This window comes from Geotrypetes seraphini, chromosome 7 (assembly GCF_902459505.1).
Source record: "Geotrypetes seraphini chromosome 7, aGeoSer1.1, whole genome shotgun sequence".
NCBI lineage: Eukaryota > Metazoa > Chordata > Amphibia > Gymnophiona > Dermophiidae > Geotrypetes > Geotrypetes seraphini.
The window spans coordinates 174,370,755-174,387,681 of NC_047090.1; the positions used below are offsets into that span (position 1 = coordinate 174,370,755).

A 16,927-nucleotide genomic window follows, 5' to 3' on the forward strand; every position below is an offset into this window, starting at 1 on the left:
CTAGATAGCTCTCATCCTGTTTCTTCACTAGGGTGGAGGGGGGAAGATGGATGGTGAAGGGGGGATGGACTTGGGAGAGATTATGGAGAGGGAAGATAGACTTGGGGGAGATCATGGAGAGGGGAGATGGGGGGAGGGATGGAAAAAACAATGGATCTAAAAGCAGAAGGAGAGAGATGGTGGACAATGGGATTTAGGGAAAGAAGGAACAGAAAGGGAGAGAAATTGGACACAAGGGATGGTGTAGAGGGGGGTAGAGATACTGGATAGGAGGCTAGTTGGGAAGAGAATGGGAGAGATGTTGAACCCTGGGGTGGTGGGGAAGTTGGGAGAGATGCAGGATGAAAGGGTAGTAAAGATTGGGTAGTAAAGAAAAGGAGATGGTGGATATGGGGATGGTGGGGTCCATTGCTGCAGCTGTGGGGATGGAGACAAAAAAAGGAAAGATGCCAAACCTCCAGGGGAGGGAAGGAAAACAAAGAGGAGGACAGAGATGGAAGATGGATGGTTAGCACGGAGAAAGAAGGAGACCCTGGTAAGCGCTTTATCAGAAGACAACCAGAGCGTGGGATCAACATGATTTGAATAATGACCAGACAACAAAAGGTAGAAAAAATAATTTTACTTTCTGTTTTGAGATTACAATATGTCAGATTTGAAATGTGTATCCTGCCAGAGCTGGTGTTAGACCACGAATGTGAGCTAGGATTTAATAGAGAGAAGAAAAGTCTTTTTTGTTTATACCACAATTCCAGTGTGGGTAGGAGAGAGTAAAAGGGGTGAAGAGGCTATAAAATAAATCCACCAGGATGTTTGGGGAAAAAAATCGAATCAAAATATTTTTTCCTGAATCGGGGCAGCACAACTGTCAACTACAGATAAGTGCAACATTATTTCTACTTTTTTAAGCTGTAGCTTGTTAAAAGGATTACAATGTAGCGAAAGGATGTTTCTTTAACAGGAACGCTGAAAGTGCTACATACTGGCTTTCCTTGCACATAACCTATATGTTGGAGCTCTGTGCACACCATAATTCTACACATGCGTTAATTAATTGGTGATACAATTTTCAACATACCAGTTTCAGTACATACTATTGCTAAATTTGGTTATTAGGTTGACACAGATATTCAATGCCACGCTGCTTCTGGTGACTGCTGGAATTGAATATCCAGTTTATCTTTGGCCGGATCAAACTTAGCTGGCTAAGTCAATTTTAAGTGCCGACTGGCCAAGCTGTAGTGACCAAAGATAGACCTGCTTTTTGTGTGGCCCAATTTGGCCACTAAATTTGGCCAGTCAATGCTTAAAATTGGCAGTCATGATATAACTGGCTTAATTTAAGCCACTAACCTGGCTCCTCTATTAACACTTTGCCAATCTATTGGTCTTACTGCTTATGCTTATGCAGACGATATCCAGATCATTTATCCTATTGACGCCAGCAGCTCCGACGACAGACTTCTTAACTCTAAATTAGATAAAATTTGTCAGTGGCTCCACGAAAATATCCTGTCACTCAGTATATCAAAATCCAAATGTCTCCTCCTTCCATGGAAAGATAACATACAGCTTAGATTTCTCATTACAATAAATGATACCCCTATTATTTCTGTGTCTACCACTAAAATCTTGGGTGTAATAATAGATAATAAACTGACTTACCGCCCACAAATCAGCACCATAGTAAAGAATTGCTTCATTAGATTAAGGATGATTCAATCCCCGGCGAATATGCTGGACCCTCTATTTCTTAACATTTTAATTCATTCTCTTATCATATCTAAACTCGACTATTGTAATGCATTGTATAAGGGTATTTGTCAAAAAGATATCTGCTGCCTACAATTGATACAAAATATTGCCATAAAAATTATCACAAACAGGAAAAAAATTTGACCATGTCTCTTCCCTACTAAAATCCGCTCACTGGCTATCAATTCCGCACCATATCATCTACAAAATCCTCTCTTTCAAGTCTCAAAACACTAAAGAACCGGCCTTTATCCATAAACTTCTTATTCCACATGAACCTACATGAGTCCTAAGATCCTCCTCTCAGTATCTTCTTCATACACCATCCTTGAAAATCATTAGCACACATCAGGCTACTTCATTCGCAATTACAACTCCCCATAATATAAAATTTCTTACCTCTTTATATCAAGGCTGAAAAAAATTTAGACTAATTTAAGGGAAATCTAAAGCCTTACCTTTTTCAAGATGCATATGACTCTTAAATAGACTTCGAATACAGCCAGACTTCGAATAATCCTGATTCCCTAGCCTCCCCATTGTGGTTTACCTTCTATGTATTCTTTACTTTTGATTTGTAGTTCACCTAACTTTCCTGTTGTTTTATGTTGGTCAAGTATTGTTTAGTGGGTTATTTGTTTGTTTTGTCTCCCCCTTTGTAATATAAATTGTAGAACACTTAGAAGCCTTGATTTGCGTTCAATCAAAATTTTAATAAACTTGAGAAAGCCAGCTATCTCCCGTAGAATATTAGCAGTTAGCCTGCCAAATGCAATGTAGCCAGCTGGGAGCCATTTCTGGTTGGTTAAATAGCACTGAATATCGTGCAGCAAAAGTATTATTCAATTTTGATCGCCACATCAAAAAAAAAAAAAGAAAAAGAAAAAAAGCAGCAGAAACAGTAAAAGGTACAAAGAACGGCATCCAGAAGGGGATAGAGCTCCTTAAGAAAAAGCTTCAGCCTGGAGAAAAGATAGCCGAAGAAGGATCTGAATGGGTAAACATGAAATCGATTGTTTGCTCTGAAAATACTAAGACTAGAAGACGTGCCTTAAAGTTACAAAGTAATACTTTTAAAACAAATAGGAGAAAATATTTTTTTCACTCAATGCATAGGGAAGCTTTGGAACTCTTTGCCAGCAAATATGGTAACAACGGTTAACACAGCTGGGATTTTAGAAAGTCTGGTCTAAATCAGTGGTTCTCAATATTTTTTTTGGTCTCACAACAGAAGAATCGGTGATGAATAAAAAACTCCTAAATATTGCATTCTTGTTCAAAATGATGAAAGGGAATATAAAATACAGTGCTCCCCCGGTCATTCGCGGTTGGGGATCCGCGGTCCCAGTCATTCATGGTATTTTCTGACTGCAAATGACCGGGCAGGAGAGGGCAGCCGGAGCACCAGTGAGTGAAGGAAATCACTCACGGTATGCTCCGACCGCCACTTCCTGCACTGAAGTCGGGCCTCACCAATCAGGAGCTGCTTTGACACGCATCTCCTGATTGGTGAGGCCCGACTTTAGTGCAGGAAGAGACGGTCAGAGCATACCGCAAGTTATTTCCTTCACTCGCCGGCACTCCGGCTGCTCTCTCTTGCCTCTCCGGCTGCCCTCTCCTGTCTCCCCCGTTAAAAACCGTATTCGTGGTTTTTCAACATCCACGGGGGTTCCTGGAATGGAACCCCCGCGAATATCGGGGGGAGTACTGTATTTTATTTATAAACTGTTTTTCTATTTATTGTACCATATATACTCAATTATAAACTGCAGCCCCTTCCCTCCCTCCCTGGCTCTGTCCCCTGTCCCCTTCCCTCTCTCCCAGGCCTGACTTAAGCCCTGGTGGTTCAGCAGTGAGCAATCCCTCCCACGTGCTATCCCAGCAAACTCTGAAGTGCCACACCTCCCAGACTTGTAGAGTCTACCTTTTACGCCCTGGTGGTCCAGTGGTGAACTGGGGCAGAAACTATCTTCCTACGCTCCTGTCCCTTGCAGAACCACTACTGAAAATGGCTACTAACAGCATCGCTCCTGTTCTAGCTCACCACTGGACCACCAGGGCTTAAGACAGGCCCAGGAGAGGTCTGCAATGGGTCCTGGAGGCAGGGTGGAGCACAGAGCTGTAAACCCGAATAGAAACAGAGACCCCCATTTTTGGGCCTTAAAATCTCTAGGCTCCTTTTATGAAGCCGTGTTAGCGGTTTAATGCACGTAATAGTGTATGTTAAACTGCTGGCCGCGCTAGACACTAACGCCAGCATTGAGCTGGCGTTAGTTCTAGCCGCATAGCGTGGGTTTAGTGTGCACTAAAAAGCTGCATGCGCTAAAACCGCTAACGCGGCTTCGTAAAAGGAGCCCTGTTTTTATTTGAGTATATATGGTATTTATTAGCCACTCAATCCCTAGAGGCAGGTTCTTAAAAACATACAATTCATAATTAAAGCTGGTATTCAGACCAGGAACTACAAATTTATGACAAAATTAAAATACAAGACTGTATTTATTTATTTATTGATGCAAAATAAAAATTCAAAAAATTCAAAGTTTGACAAAAACTCAAGAAGAAATTTGTCCTATATGCAAAAGAAGTCCATTCAAAAGCTTAGTCCCTGGGAAAGAAAAAAGATGAATCAAGAACTTGCTTAAATCGGATTCCTCTAATAGAAGTTATTATGTTTTATTTTTTCCTCAAAGAAGTTTTAATGAGAAATCTGGGACTGATGTGCTATATACAGTATATCAATAAAGGATTGAATAGTAAGCAAACACACTAAACTGTCAAAAGCAAGAAAAAAATGCACTATATATATATATATATAGTGCATAAAGCTAGGACATCTCCTCTTGCAATTTTTTATACAAATCAAATATATACAGTATTCAAATTCTGGTGCCACCTCAACAGAAGCAACACAAAGTCTCTTTAGTGCACACTGTGAAGTAGAAAATAACCCGCGAGTTTCCTGTAAGCTCTGCCCTAACTGTGCAAATCATGTTGGCCCAGGCTCTGATTTCTGTTTGTCTTCTGTTAACTCGCTCGCCAGAGTCTCCTGCCCATTTGACATTTTCTTCTTTCTCCATGCTCCATCTCTGTACGTTCCCTTCACTTCTCTCTTCTCCTCTCTGCAGGTTCAGCACTACTCCCCTCCCCAAAAATTACCAGTTATGTGCAGAAGTTTAGGAACTTCAAGTCATATTGTGCTTTAATTACACTTTTCCCTCCATATTCTCGGGGGTTAGGAGCAGAGCCGACCTGTGGATATGGAAAAATCGCGAACAAAATTTAGGGCCAACTCTGATCCACCCCTGCTTCCCGGACCTCTCCAAGGGTCCAGCACCCTCTCTCCCTTCCCCTCCAACTCCAGCCCAGTGTCTCTATCCCTTCCCTCCATCACCCCCTCCACCCCATGTGACCAGCACCCTCTCTCTCTTCCCTTTTCCCAGCCCACCTCCACCCTATGGTCTGGCACCTGTCTCCTTCCCTTCCCTCCCCCATGCCATGGTATCTCTCCTTCTCCATCCCCCTACATGCTCTGTTATTAGTAGAGTAGTGAGGGAGAAGGGCAGAGAGGTGGACCACCCTGGCGCTGTATTCTTGGAGGGGCACTGGCACCAGTGCCTCTTCTCCTCTCCTCTCCCCCCTCCCCATGTACCTCTTTAAATTTTCACCTGTGCAAGCAGCATCTTCCACAGGCTGCTCGCACTGGCCTCGGCTCCCTTCTGACGTCACTTCCAGAGAGCCGAGGCTAGAGCAAGCAGCAGGTGGAAGATGCTGCTTGCGCCGGCAAGCATGTCAAGAGGTACTTGGTGGGAGTGGGGAGCGTTCAAGCAGCAAGGAAGAGTTAAGAGGCACCTGATGGATAGCTCTCTCCTCATCGGCAGCAGTCTTCACAACTCACTGCTCTGCCAGTGTCGGGCCTTCCTCTCTGCTGGTCCCGTCTACTTTCTGTTTTCGCAAAGGCAGGACCCAGCAGAGAAAGATCAGATGTCAGGTGAAGGCTGCTGCTGCCATCGGAAGGGGAAGAAGTTTGGACACCGACACCGACCCCGGGAGCACCCCTTATGGTCTGCACCCAGGGTGAACTACCCCTCCCCCGCATTGCCTGAATCGGTTGAGTCAGATTTAATATAAATTGATTTGAATTGATTCAGCCAAACTGAATCAGCGAATTGATTCGAATCATGAATTGGACAGCTCTAATCGCCACAGCTTGTAGGCACAGATGTTTAAGAAAAGCACAAGCTTCCTGTTATGCCAAATTTTGGTGACATACTGGCTGAGAGAACCACTGATCTAGCCTCTGAATCCATTGGCAAGCATACCGCTTGACTATCAGATATTTAACACAGCTTATTCTATCAGGTTCTCTTGGCCTGCTGGAAACAAGAGGACATGTGTGTGAAGTTCCCTACCTGTAACTCAGATCTCAGCTGCTGGATCTGTCCCATCAGTTTCTGTATTTCTTCTCTCTGCATGTCTCGCTCGTGTTTTAGTTCTTCTAGCTCCATGGTGTTGACACTATCCAGTCCCTCGATGCCCGAGCCTTCTTTAAGGCTGTTGATCAACTTCTCTTTGGACTAAATAGGACAAAACAATTTACTTATTTGTAAGTGCCTATTAAAGTAAGAAGGATTATAAAAGGAATAAACTGACTGAAAGGTTTATGTACTCTGAGCTTGAGGTTATATGCTTGTCATTTAAAATATGACATCTTTAAAGGTAATCTATTTGGAAACGCAGCAATAAATTAATATAAGCCTCAAAAAATAAAATTTTAATATAAAAATGCTGCACTGCGAAAAGAACATTTGCAGCTAGAATAGACAGGCATTTTCCACTTCCTTTCCAGTTCCTATATTAATACATCACTTCCTCTTTGTTTGAAAATTCGGAGTTAAAGAAACCTCTACTCAGCTATGTTATCTATATAAAGAAATGTATACACACACAAAGCAACAAAACAGTATGGAATTGTCCAGATCAGAATGATGTGCACTAAGAAAGTGTCCTCCAACTCATCTGATAACGTGAAGATCTTTATTTCTCCAATGTCACAATGGTACATTCAAACGACTCTATGGCTCAATGACTCGACTCAATGACTCGACATGTACATGCTTCGGCCAACAGGCCTGCCTCAGGAGTCTTGAGAATCACAAATGATGATATACAAAAAATGCTACCACTCACACATAGGTTTGACCAAAATTCCAATAGGAATATTTTGGCTTGCGAATTAAAACTATGTGCCGGCTAATGCAGAGCATCTCACTAACACTAGTGAGATGCTCTGCATTAGCTGGCACACAGTTTTAATTCGCAAGCCAAAATATTCCTATTGGAATTTTGGTCAAACCTATGTGAGTGGTAGCATTTTTTGTATATCATCATTCGTGATTCTCAAGACTCCTGGCCGAAACATGTACATGTCGAGTCATTGAGTCGAGTCATTGAGCCATAGAGTCGTTTGAATGTACCATTGTGACATTGGAGAAATAAAGATCTTCACGTTATCAGATGAGTTGGAGGACACTTTCTTAGTGCACATCATTCTGATCTGGACAATTCCATTCTGTTTTGTTGCATTTGTATCTGGGGTTTTGTTTTCCCCTGTTCTGTTCTTATACACACAAAGCATTCATTAAATTCCTTAACTAGTCAAATCTGCTTTACCACCCCCTTTAACTAAACTGCGATACCAGTTATTAGCGCAAGAAGCCGCACTGAATGCTCCACGCTGTTCCTGACACTCAAAGAGTTTCTATGAGCGTTGGGAGCAGCGCAGAACATTCAACGCGACTCCCTGCGCTAATAACCGCTATCACGGTTTAGTAAAAAGGGGGGGGGGGTTGTCATAAGAATCTAGTTGTTGTGTGAAAGGCAAAAATCTACATTTTCTTCTCCTTTAAAACCAATTTGAGTTCTCAGAGAAGTCATTGAAATCAAACATTGATCTAACAGCAGGTATTTTTAGGGCCATTCCTAATGTGCAAATTCCATCTTAAGAATGCTCACTTGCAAAATGCGGGTGGCTTTTTGCTTGTAGTCCACCATTTCCTGTTTGGCAAAGTCCACGCTGGCTTTGGATGCTTTGACCTGGTGTTGTAGGTCCTCGGCGCGCCTCTTCTCTTCCATGCACTTTCTCTCTGCAGCGGTAACTGCTTCTGCCAAATTCTGACGCTCCGATTCCATTTTACCAAGGCGTGCTGCAAGCTCATTCTGTCATCAAGCCAAGAAACTCACGTTACTACTAATACACTGCCCTCAATGTGGACAATCTCTCTTTTCCAATAGGTATTCACAGTAAGGGGTTTCTTTAACCTCTAGTAAACAAGATTCAGATGACAATAGGCTAAATGGCCTTTAACCTATGAATTAGGACTATCTAAAGCAGGGGTGTTGGGCTCATTTCAATATCAGATAGCATGGTGGGGGGGGGGAGAAGATATATACTGTACTTTAAAGAGCACATTTTATAAAGTCATTTTTGAGTTATGTGGGGTCCCGCGGCAACAAGAGGGCATCCGTGGAAAATCAGGGGCGGGAAACTACAAGGTGACACCAGGAAATTCTTTTTCACTGAAAGGGTGGTTGATCGCTGGAATAGTCTTCCACTGCAGGTGATTGAGGCCAGCAGCGTGCCTGATTTTAAGGCCAAATGGGATCGGCACATGGGATCTATTCACAGGGCAAAGGTAGTGGAGGGTCATTAGGGTGGGCAGACTAGATGGGCCATGGCCCTTATCTGCCGTCTATTTCTATGTTTCTATACATGTGCAAGGAAAGATTAGGTTCCAGTATAAAAGTTTAGTAGGCTTCAAGTGTGGGCTGCCATGGAACTAAGGTGATAAACTGACTTTGACAAGTGTAGCAGTCTTCTACACAAGAAAGGGTTATAAAACCGGTTCACAGACAAAACCGCCGAAGACAAAGGCGCGCGCCGACAACTGAGCGCAAGACGGAAGCACGCGCCGAAGAAAGAGTGTTTTTAGGGGCTCCGACCGGGGGTTTTGTTAGGGAACCCCTCCAGTTTACTTAATACAGATCGCGGCGGCGTTGTGGGGGGTTTGGGGGGTTATAACCGCCCTCATTATACTGGAAACTTAACTGTTTCCCTGTTCTTTAGGGAAAAAGTTAAGTTTTAAGTAAAATGTGGGGGGTTACAACCCCCCAAACCCCCCCCAACGCCCCCACAACGCAGCGTGATCTGTATAAAGTAAAGTGGGGGGGTTCCCCCCCACACACACCCTGTCGGAGCCCTTTAAAACAGTCATTTTCTTCAGCCGCGCCTCCACACTGCACTCAGTTGTCTGCGCGCACCTTTGTCCCGGAGCGCTTTTGACCTGACACCTCATCTTTTGTCTAGGAAGGAAAGGTCTGGCAGACTGGTTTAAGTTCCATGCCTTCCCCTTTCCTTAGGACCCTGGGATTTTTATTTTGTAAGCCATCTTTTTGCTCTATTTTATATCATGCTTTAAAACTCTGTGAAGTATGGCTGCATAAAATTTGTATTTAAATTTCTGATTTAACCAAAGAAAGAAACAGACCCTGAGCTTTAAACTGATTTCTTTTTTGGAAACATGGCATATTATTTGGCCAAACGCAGCCAGTCATGTCAACTGCAGAGAGCTGCATAACATTTTTCTCCTATATTTCTTGTGTGTCCAGGTAATTCATTTGGGCTTTTTCCTGAGATATGGGATCTTACGAGTTTGGCAATGGGAAGAAAGAAAAAGAATAGAGAACCGAGGAGAGAATCTCAGAGCAATGAAGATGGAATCTCGGGTAAAATGGGCAGGGGAAGATAGAAGGAATCGGAGAGAAAAGAAAAAGGATGTTCTGGAATCTAGAAAAGGAAAGATGATCCCCCTCCTCTGATCTCTCAATCAAATCAATATACGCAAGAAGGAACCAACAGGAAAGCATATCATATTTCATTATTATAGCCCGCTTAATTAATAGCACAGGCTGGAAATTCATAAAATAAGTATATATGGCTTATATGCTGAAACACTTCTAAGAATGAGGAAGTCACTTTGGGGGAATATATGTAAATACAGATACACACCGAGTCTGAAGGGTGTCACCACTCTTAAAACCAAGCTGACAAGACAAACATAGGAGTATTAGAGATTAAATACTACTTTTTTGAAGTTTTCTATCCTTATCAATACCATCTATCCCCCTTCCCAACTCTGAGTACACTACACATGGACCAGAAGGTCTCCGTCACAGGTTACAGTTTATTCCTTATATACACAGAAACATACTGGATTACCGTATTTTCACATAGATAATGCGCACCCGTGTAAAACGCGCACACAGATATAGCGCGCGAAAAACACAAATTTATGTACAGAAATTTTTATATACCGCGCATGCTGCCCAACTCTCCTTTCACCCGCCCCGACTCTCCTCTGGAGACCCCCGACTCTCTTTTCGCCCGTCCCGACTTTCCTTTCCCCCTTGAAGTCCTGTCCCTACCCTAAAAGCCTGATGCCCCCCCCCCGACGTCCGATTCACCCTCCCGCAGGACCGCTCGCACCTCCACCCCGAAGGACCGCTCGCACGCACCCTCACCCCCACCCTGAAGGACCGCTCGCACCCCCACCCCGAAGGAGCGCTCGCACTCCCACCCCGAAGGACCGCTCGCACCCCCTCAGCCTCCCCTCTCCCCCATGGAGAAGCTGTCTACCTTGTTTCCGGATGCCAGCGAGCCCAGCTGTTTCCTCTGCCGGCGGTCCCGCCCCTTCTCTGAGCCCTGCTGCGCTGCTTTTTCTTCCGGCGGTCCCGCCCTTTCTCTGACATCAGAGAAAGGGCGGGACCGCCTGAAGAGGAAGCAGCGCAGCACAGGGCTCTGAGAAGGGGCAGGACCACCGGCAGAGGAAGCAACTGGGCTGGCATCCGGAAACAAGGTAGACAGCTTCTCCATGGGGGAGGGGGGAGGCCGTGGGGGTGCGAGCGGTCCTTCGGGTGGGGGTGCAAGCGGTCCTTCGGGGTGGGAGTGCGAGCGCTCCTTCCGGGTGATGAATCGGGCGTCCGGGGGGGGGGGGAACTATGTAAAAAAAATTTTGTACAACGCACTCACGCGTATAACGCGTAAAGGTATGCGCGGTTTGTAAAAACCACGTATAACGCGCGCGTTATATGCGAGAAAATACGGTAGAAACAAAGATTTTTTCCTTCCTTTCTTTACAAATTTAAAGGGGTGAAAAAAAACCCCCCAACAAAAACCCAAACAAATTCAGCAGCGAAGAAAACTGAAAATAAAATGAGACGAGCCACCTGCATCTGTCTGTGACTGTCCTGCTCTCGTCTGAGTGAGCTTTCTGTTTCACGAAGCCTCTCTTGGAGCGTCTGCAGGGCCTGGCTCTGGACACTGCTCCCTTCACTGTGATCCTGGAGCATTCTGTAAGAGAAGCAAGGCTACTGAGTGTCAGTCACGTCCACGGGATGTGACTTTGCTTACATCCCAAGATTAACTCCACCGTATGCTGCATCAGTTTAAAAGTTGGCATACTGTGAAGAAAGACATCCATGAGTCCTATGCTTCAAGTTGTGTAGAAGTTAAACAAAGCAGAGTAGGTACAAATTTAAACAGTAACTACTTGCTCCCTATTGATAAAAAAGGAGCCATGGGGGGGGGAGGGAAGGCACCTTAAGTTATGTAAAGTGGTGCAGATGGAATGCCTAGCTGCAAAGCATTCTGGGCATTACGAGCAACAGGATTGGACTTGGCATAAATTTTTTACTCTTCTTTTGAGCTTTGATGAGGGCTGTTGGTGGGGAGTAGGGGGGGAAGAGGGAGGAAGAGTGGTGGGCATTCTGAAGGACACACTGAGTGCCCACCTAATGGGGGTTATTACGGAAGGTGGGGAGGAGGGGGTTTAATTCTGATGTGATAATTCATAATGGGGAGAGATTTGTCTACGGGGAATTGCTCTGATGGGTTACATTGCCTAGAGAGGATTCTTTGTGTATTAGGTATTAGACTATATGGCTCTGTAACATTGGCTTTGACTATGTTTAACGCATATGTACAAGTCGTTATATATAAAATGTTAATAAAAATTTATTGAGAAAAAAAAAAAAAGGAGCCATGTTTCAGGCACAAGAAAATGATGTGCTCCACGTGCACAGTGTTTTACAGTACCGAGACTTTTCATTCTGAAGTGCTTCTAGCAGCTCGGTGCGGCTGCGGATTAACTCGTCAGCTTCTTGCAGTCTCACTCTCAACACAGCCAGCTGGGAATCCTTAGCAGCTGCTGCTTCAGTCAGGTCGTCCACCTGTGCTCGGAGCTCTCTCACCGCACGATCAGTCTTGGAATTATCCAAGTTCCACTGCTCTACCCTTACCCGGGCCTTATTCAATTCTACACATACAAGAAAAAGAATATGACCCCCGACACTTAAAATTTGAACCACATCACAATTATCTTTCCAGGTTAGAGCTCTTAGAGCAGCTGGCTTTTGTATTCCACAAAATATCATATTACTTATTTGCTAAAGCTTTGTGGCCCCAAAATTACCATACACTTCCCCCTCGGTATTCGCGGGGGTTAGGGGCAGAGCCAGCCCGTGAATATGGAAAAACCGTGAATATTCGGGCCGGTTCTGCCCTTATCCCCCGCTTTCCCCGGCTATTTTTAGCCCTGTAAGCCCCCTCTTAAGCCTTACCTGGTGATCTAGCAGGTTTTCAGGCAGGAGCGATCTTCCCACGCTCCTGCCCCTTGCAGATCGCTCACAGGAAATGGCTGCCTTGAGCTCCCGTAGTCTCTCGAGCCATTTCCTGTGAGCGATCTGCATGGGGCAGGAGCGTGGGAAGATCGCTCCTGCCTGAAAACCCGCTAGACCACCAGGTAAGGCTTAAGGGGGGGGGGCTTTCAGGGCTAAAAATAGCCCAAAAAATGAAAAAAAATTTTCTGGTCAAAAATCACGAATAACCGAATCCATAGATACGGAATTCGCCAATACGGAGGGGGAAGTGTACTATCTTCATCTGGAGACAAGTTTTCAACTTTAAAATGTAACAAAGGAAATTTAATAAACCCTTGTACAACTTAACAAGACACATGCAAATCAATAGAAACCCACAATGGATTCCATATTTATTAGCCCTGGAAGGTATTACTAAACTCCCAGCAGAATTCTAGATTTTTGAAACCAAATGTTTTTGTTTGCATTTATATGTGTTTGCATCACAATGCCTTTGTAAGCTTGTACATTTTCAAATTCTGCTCTCTAAAATAAGGTTCAAAGTGCATTAAACTTTTAACATGAAAGAACAATGTTAGAAATATTCAATGAGAGTAAAACCCTGAAAGGTCTTCACTGTTTTATTCAAACCCAAATTAATTCTGTTTCCAAAAACTGCCTTAGCCTAGCCTATAAGTTAAATAGTTTTCATCTATGTCTAATAAGAACATAAGCAGTGCCTCCGCCGGGTCAGACCATAGGTCCATCCTGCCCAGCAGTCCGCTCCCGCGGCGGCCCAAACAGGTCACGACCTGTCTGAATCACCAGTAGGGGCCCCCTTGCCACCTTGGTTTCCCATTGAGTCCTATCTTCCCATCGAAGTCCTAACCCTCCGGTCTTGCACATGCACGACCTGGTTGGGTATCTATACTTATTACCTGGTTAGCTTTCTATACCTGTGTTACATCCCAGCACCTCTCTCAGTATCCCACGATCCCTTTATCCCTCAGGAATCCGTCCAATCCCTGTTTGAATCCTTGTATCGTACTCTGCCTGATCACTTCCTCCGGTAGCGCATTCCAAGTGTCCACGACCCTTTGTGTGAAAAAAAACTTCCTTGCATTTGTTTTGAACCTATCTCCCTTCAGTTTCTCCGAATGCCCCCTCGTACTTGTTGTCCCCTTCAGCCTGAAGAATCTGTCCCTATCCACCCTCTCTATGCCCCTCATGATCTTGAAGGTCTCTATCATATCTCCCCTGAGCCTCCTTTTTTCCAGAGAGAAGAGCCCCAGCCTATCCAACCTCTCGGCGTATGGGCAGTGTTCCAGCCCTCTTACCAGTTTTGTTGCTCTCCTTTGGACTCTCTCAAGTACCGCCATGTCCTTCTTGAGGTACGGCGACCAATATTGAACGCAGTATTCCAGATGTGGACGCACCATTGCTCGATACAATGGCATGATGACTTCCCGCGTCCTGGTTCTTATGCCCCTCTTTATGATGCCCAGCATCCTGTTGGCTTTTTTCGAGGCTGCTGCGCACTGTGCAGATGGCTTCAGTGATGCATCCACCAGCACACCCAAGTCTCTCTCAAGACTGCTGTCTCCCAACAATGCCCCCCCCAATTTGTAGTTGAACAACGGGTTCTTTTTCCCTATATGCATGACCTTGCATTTTTCCACGTTAAAGCGCATTTGCCATTTGTTTGCCCAGTCTTCCAGCTTGTCCAGGTCCCTTTGCAGGTCCTCACACTCCTCCCTGGACCTAACTCTGCCGCACAGTTTGGTATCGTCTGCAAATTTTATAACCTCGCACTTTGCCTCCTTTTCCAGGTCATTGATAAATATGTTGAAGAGTAACGGCCCCAGCACCGATCCCTGTGGCACACCGCTCGTGACTCCCCGCCAGTCAGAATATTGTCCCTTTACTCCGACCCTCTGCAGTCTACCCGACAACCAGTGCTCGATCCATCTGTGCACATCCCCTCCCACCCCGTGGTTCCACAGCTTCCTAAGCAGCCTTTCATGTGGCACCTTGTCGAAAGCCTTTTGAAAATCGAGGTAAATGATGTCTATAGGTTCCCCATTGTCCACCCGACTGCTTATTCCCTCAAAGAAGTACAGAAGGTTCGTTAAGCATGACCTTCCCTTACAGAATCCATGCTGGCTTGTTCTCAGTAGGCCATTTCTCTCGATGTGCTCGCAAATACCGTCCTTGATCATAGCTTCCACCATCTTCCCTATAATTGAAGTCAGGCTCACCGGCCTGTAGTTCCCGGGGTCACCCCTCGATCCCTTCTTGAAGATAGGTGTGACATTCGCCAATTTCCAGTCCTCTGGTACCTCTCCAGTTTTCAAGGATAGGTTGCAAACATGCTGGATTGTGCCCGCTATTTCTTGTCTTAATTCTTTCAGAACCCTTGGGTGGATCCCGTCTGGGCCTGGCGATTTGCCGCATTTTAACCTGTCTATCTGATTGAGGACATCCTCCTTACTTACCTCTATGTGTTCCAATTTTTCAACCTGTTCCCCACTCATGAGCTCCTCTGAATTCAGTATATTAGATGTGTCTTCTCTCGTGAAAACCGACGAGAAGAACGTGTTCAACCTCTCAGCTACCTCTTTATCCTCCTTAATCACTCCCTTTCTATCCCCATCGTCCAACGGCCCCACCTCCTCTCTCGCTGGTCGCTTCCCCTTTACGTAACTGAAGAATGCCTTGAAGTTTTTCGCCTCCCTGGCCAGCACCTCTTCGTATTTCCCTTTCGCTTTTTTAACCTCTCGGTGGCATTCATTTTGGCATTTCCTGTGCGCTGGTGATTTTCCTCCGTTGGGTCCTTTTTCCATCTCCGGAAGGATACAGTGCGCAGCAGCCTCGAAAAAAGCCAACAGGATGCTGGGCATCATAAAGAGGGGCATAACAACCAGGACGCGGGAAGTCATCATGCCATTGTATCGAGCGATGGTGCGTCCACATCTGGAATACTGCGTTCAATATTGGTCGCCGTACCTCAAGAAGGACATGGCAGTACTTGAGAGAGTCCAAAGGAGAGCAACGAAACTGGTAAGAGGGCTGGAACACTGCCCATACGCCGAGAGGTTGGATAGGCTGGGGCTCTTCTCTCTGGAAAAAAGGAGGCTCAGGGGAGATATGATAGAGACCTTCAGGATCATGAGGGGCATAGAGAGGGTGGATAGGGACAGATTCTTCAGGCTGAAGGGGACAACAGGTACGAGGGGGCATTTGGAGAAACTGAAGGGAGATAGGTTCAAAACAAATGCAAGGAAGTTTTTTTTCACCCAAAGGGTCGTGGACACCTGGAATGCGCTACCGGAGGAAGTGATCAGGCAGAGTACGGTACAGGGATTCAAACAGGGATTGGACGGATTCCTGAGGGATAAAGGGATCGTGGGATACTGAGAGAGGTGCTGGGATGTAACACAGGTATAGAAAGCTAACCAGGTAATAAGTATAGAAACCCAACCAGGTAGTGCATGTGCAAGACCGGAGGGTTAGGACTTTGATGGGAAGATAGGACTCAATGGGAAACCAAGGTGGCAAGGGGGCCCCTTCTGGTGATTCAGACAGGTTGTGACCTGTTTGGGCCGCCGCGGGAGCAGACTGCTGGGCAGGATGGACCTATGGTCTGACCCAGCGGAGGCACTGCTTATGTTCTTATGTTATTTATTGCCCTCTTTACTTCTGTTGAGATCCAAACCGGGTCCTTTGACCGCTTGTTCTTGCCGCCTTTCCTGAAACTGGGGACGTACATTCTTTGTGCTTCCTGCAGGGTGTCCCTGAATAGGGTCCATGCGCTTCCTACAGTCTCCATTCTAAGGATGTTTCTGAGTTTCCTCCCCACCATTTCCCTCATAGCAACATAGTTCCCTTTCCTGAAGTTGAGCGCAGTTGTTGCGGTCCTCCTTACTGTGGGTGTTCCCCTTTCTAATGTGAATCTGATTGCGTTGTGGTCACTGTTGCCTAATGGTCCTCCCACTTCTACCCCTCTTGCAGGCCCCCCTAATCCGTTTAGGATGAGGTCAAGAGTAGCACTCCCTCGCGTCGGTTCCCTGACTAGTTGCTCCATGAAGCAGTCCCTCACAGCTTCTAAAAATCCTGTTTCCCTAGTGCAGTTGGAGTGACCCGTACTCCAGTCAATCCCCGGGTAGTTGAAGTCCCCCATCACTGTTACACTTCCAGTCCTGCATTCTTGTCTCAGTTCAGCTTCCAAGTCATGTCCAACTCCTTCCGGTGTACCAGGTGGGCGATAGTACAGCCCCAGTTTTATGCCTGCACCCTTGTTTCCCGGCAATTTGACCCATAGCGATTCCAGCCCCTCTGCCTTCTTTGCCATATCCATCCCGACCGAGTAGATAGAGTCCTTTATATATAGTGCTATGCCTCCCCCCTTCTTGTGGGTCCTGTCCCTCCTGTAGAGCTTGTACTAGTTGAGTTGAATCCAGCATTCCTGGATGGAGAA

At 45.5% G+C, this 16,927-nt stretch overlaps 1 protein-coding gene across 4 annotated transcripts in view; it reads right to left on the reverse strand.

Moving 5' to 3' along the window:
- Positions 1–16,927, reverse strand: part of GOLGA5 (golgin A5) — a 135,994-nt gene that overhangs the window by 26,558 nt on the left and 92,509 nt on the right. For all 4 annotated transcript variants that reach the window (XM_033951238.1, XM_033951237.1, XM_033951236.1 and 1 more), the window contains 4 exons: positions 11,909–12,128; positions 11,041–11,164; positions 7,771–7,974; positions 6,168–6,332 (listed from right to left, as the gene is read on the reverse strand). In XM_033951238.1, coding sequence (XP_033807129.1) covers positions 6,168–6,332; positions 7,771–7,974; positions 11,041–11,164; positions 11,909–12,128 — 713 coding nt within the window. The remainder of the gene's footprint in view (positions 1–6,167; positions 6,333–7,770; positions 7,975–11,040; positions 11,165–11,908; positions 12,129–16,927) is intronic.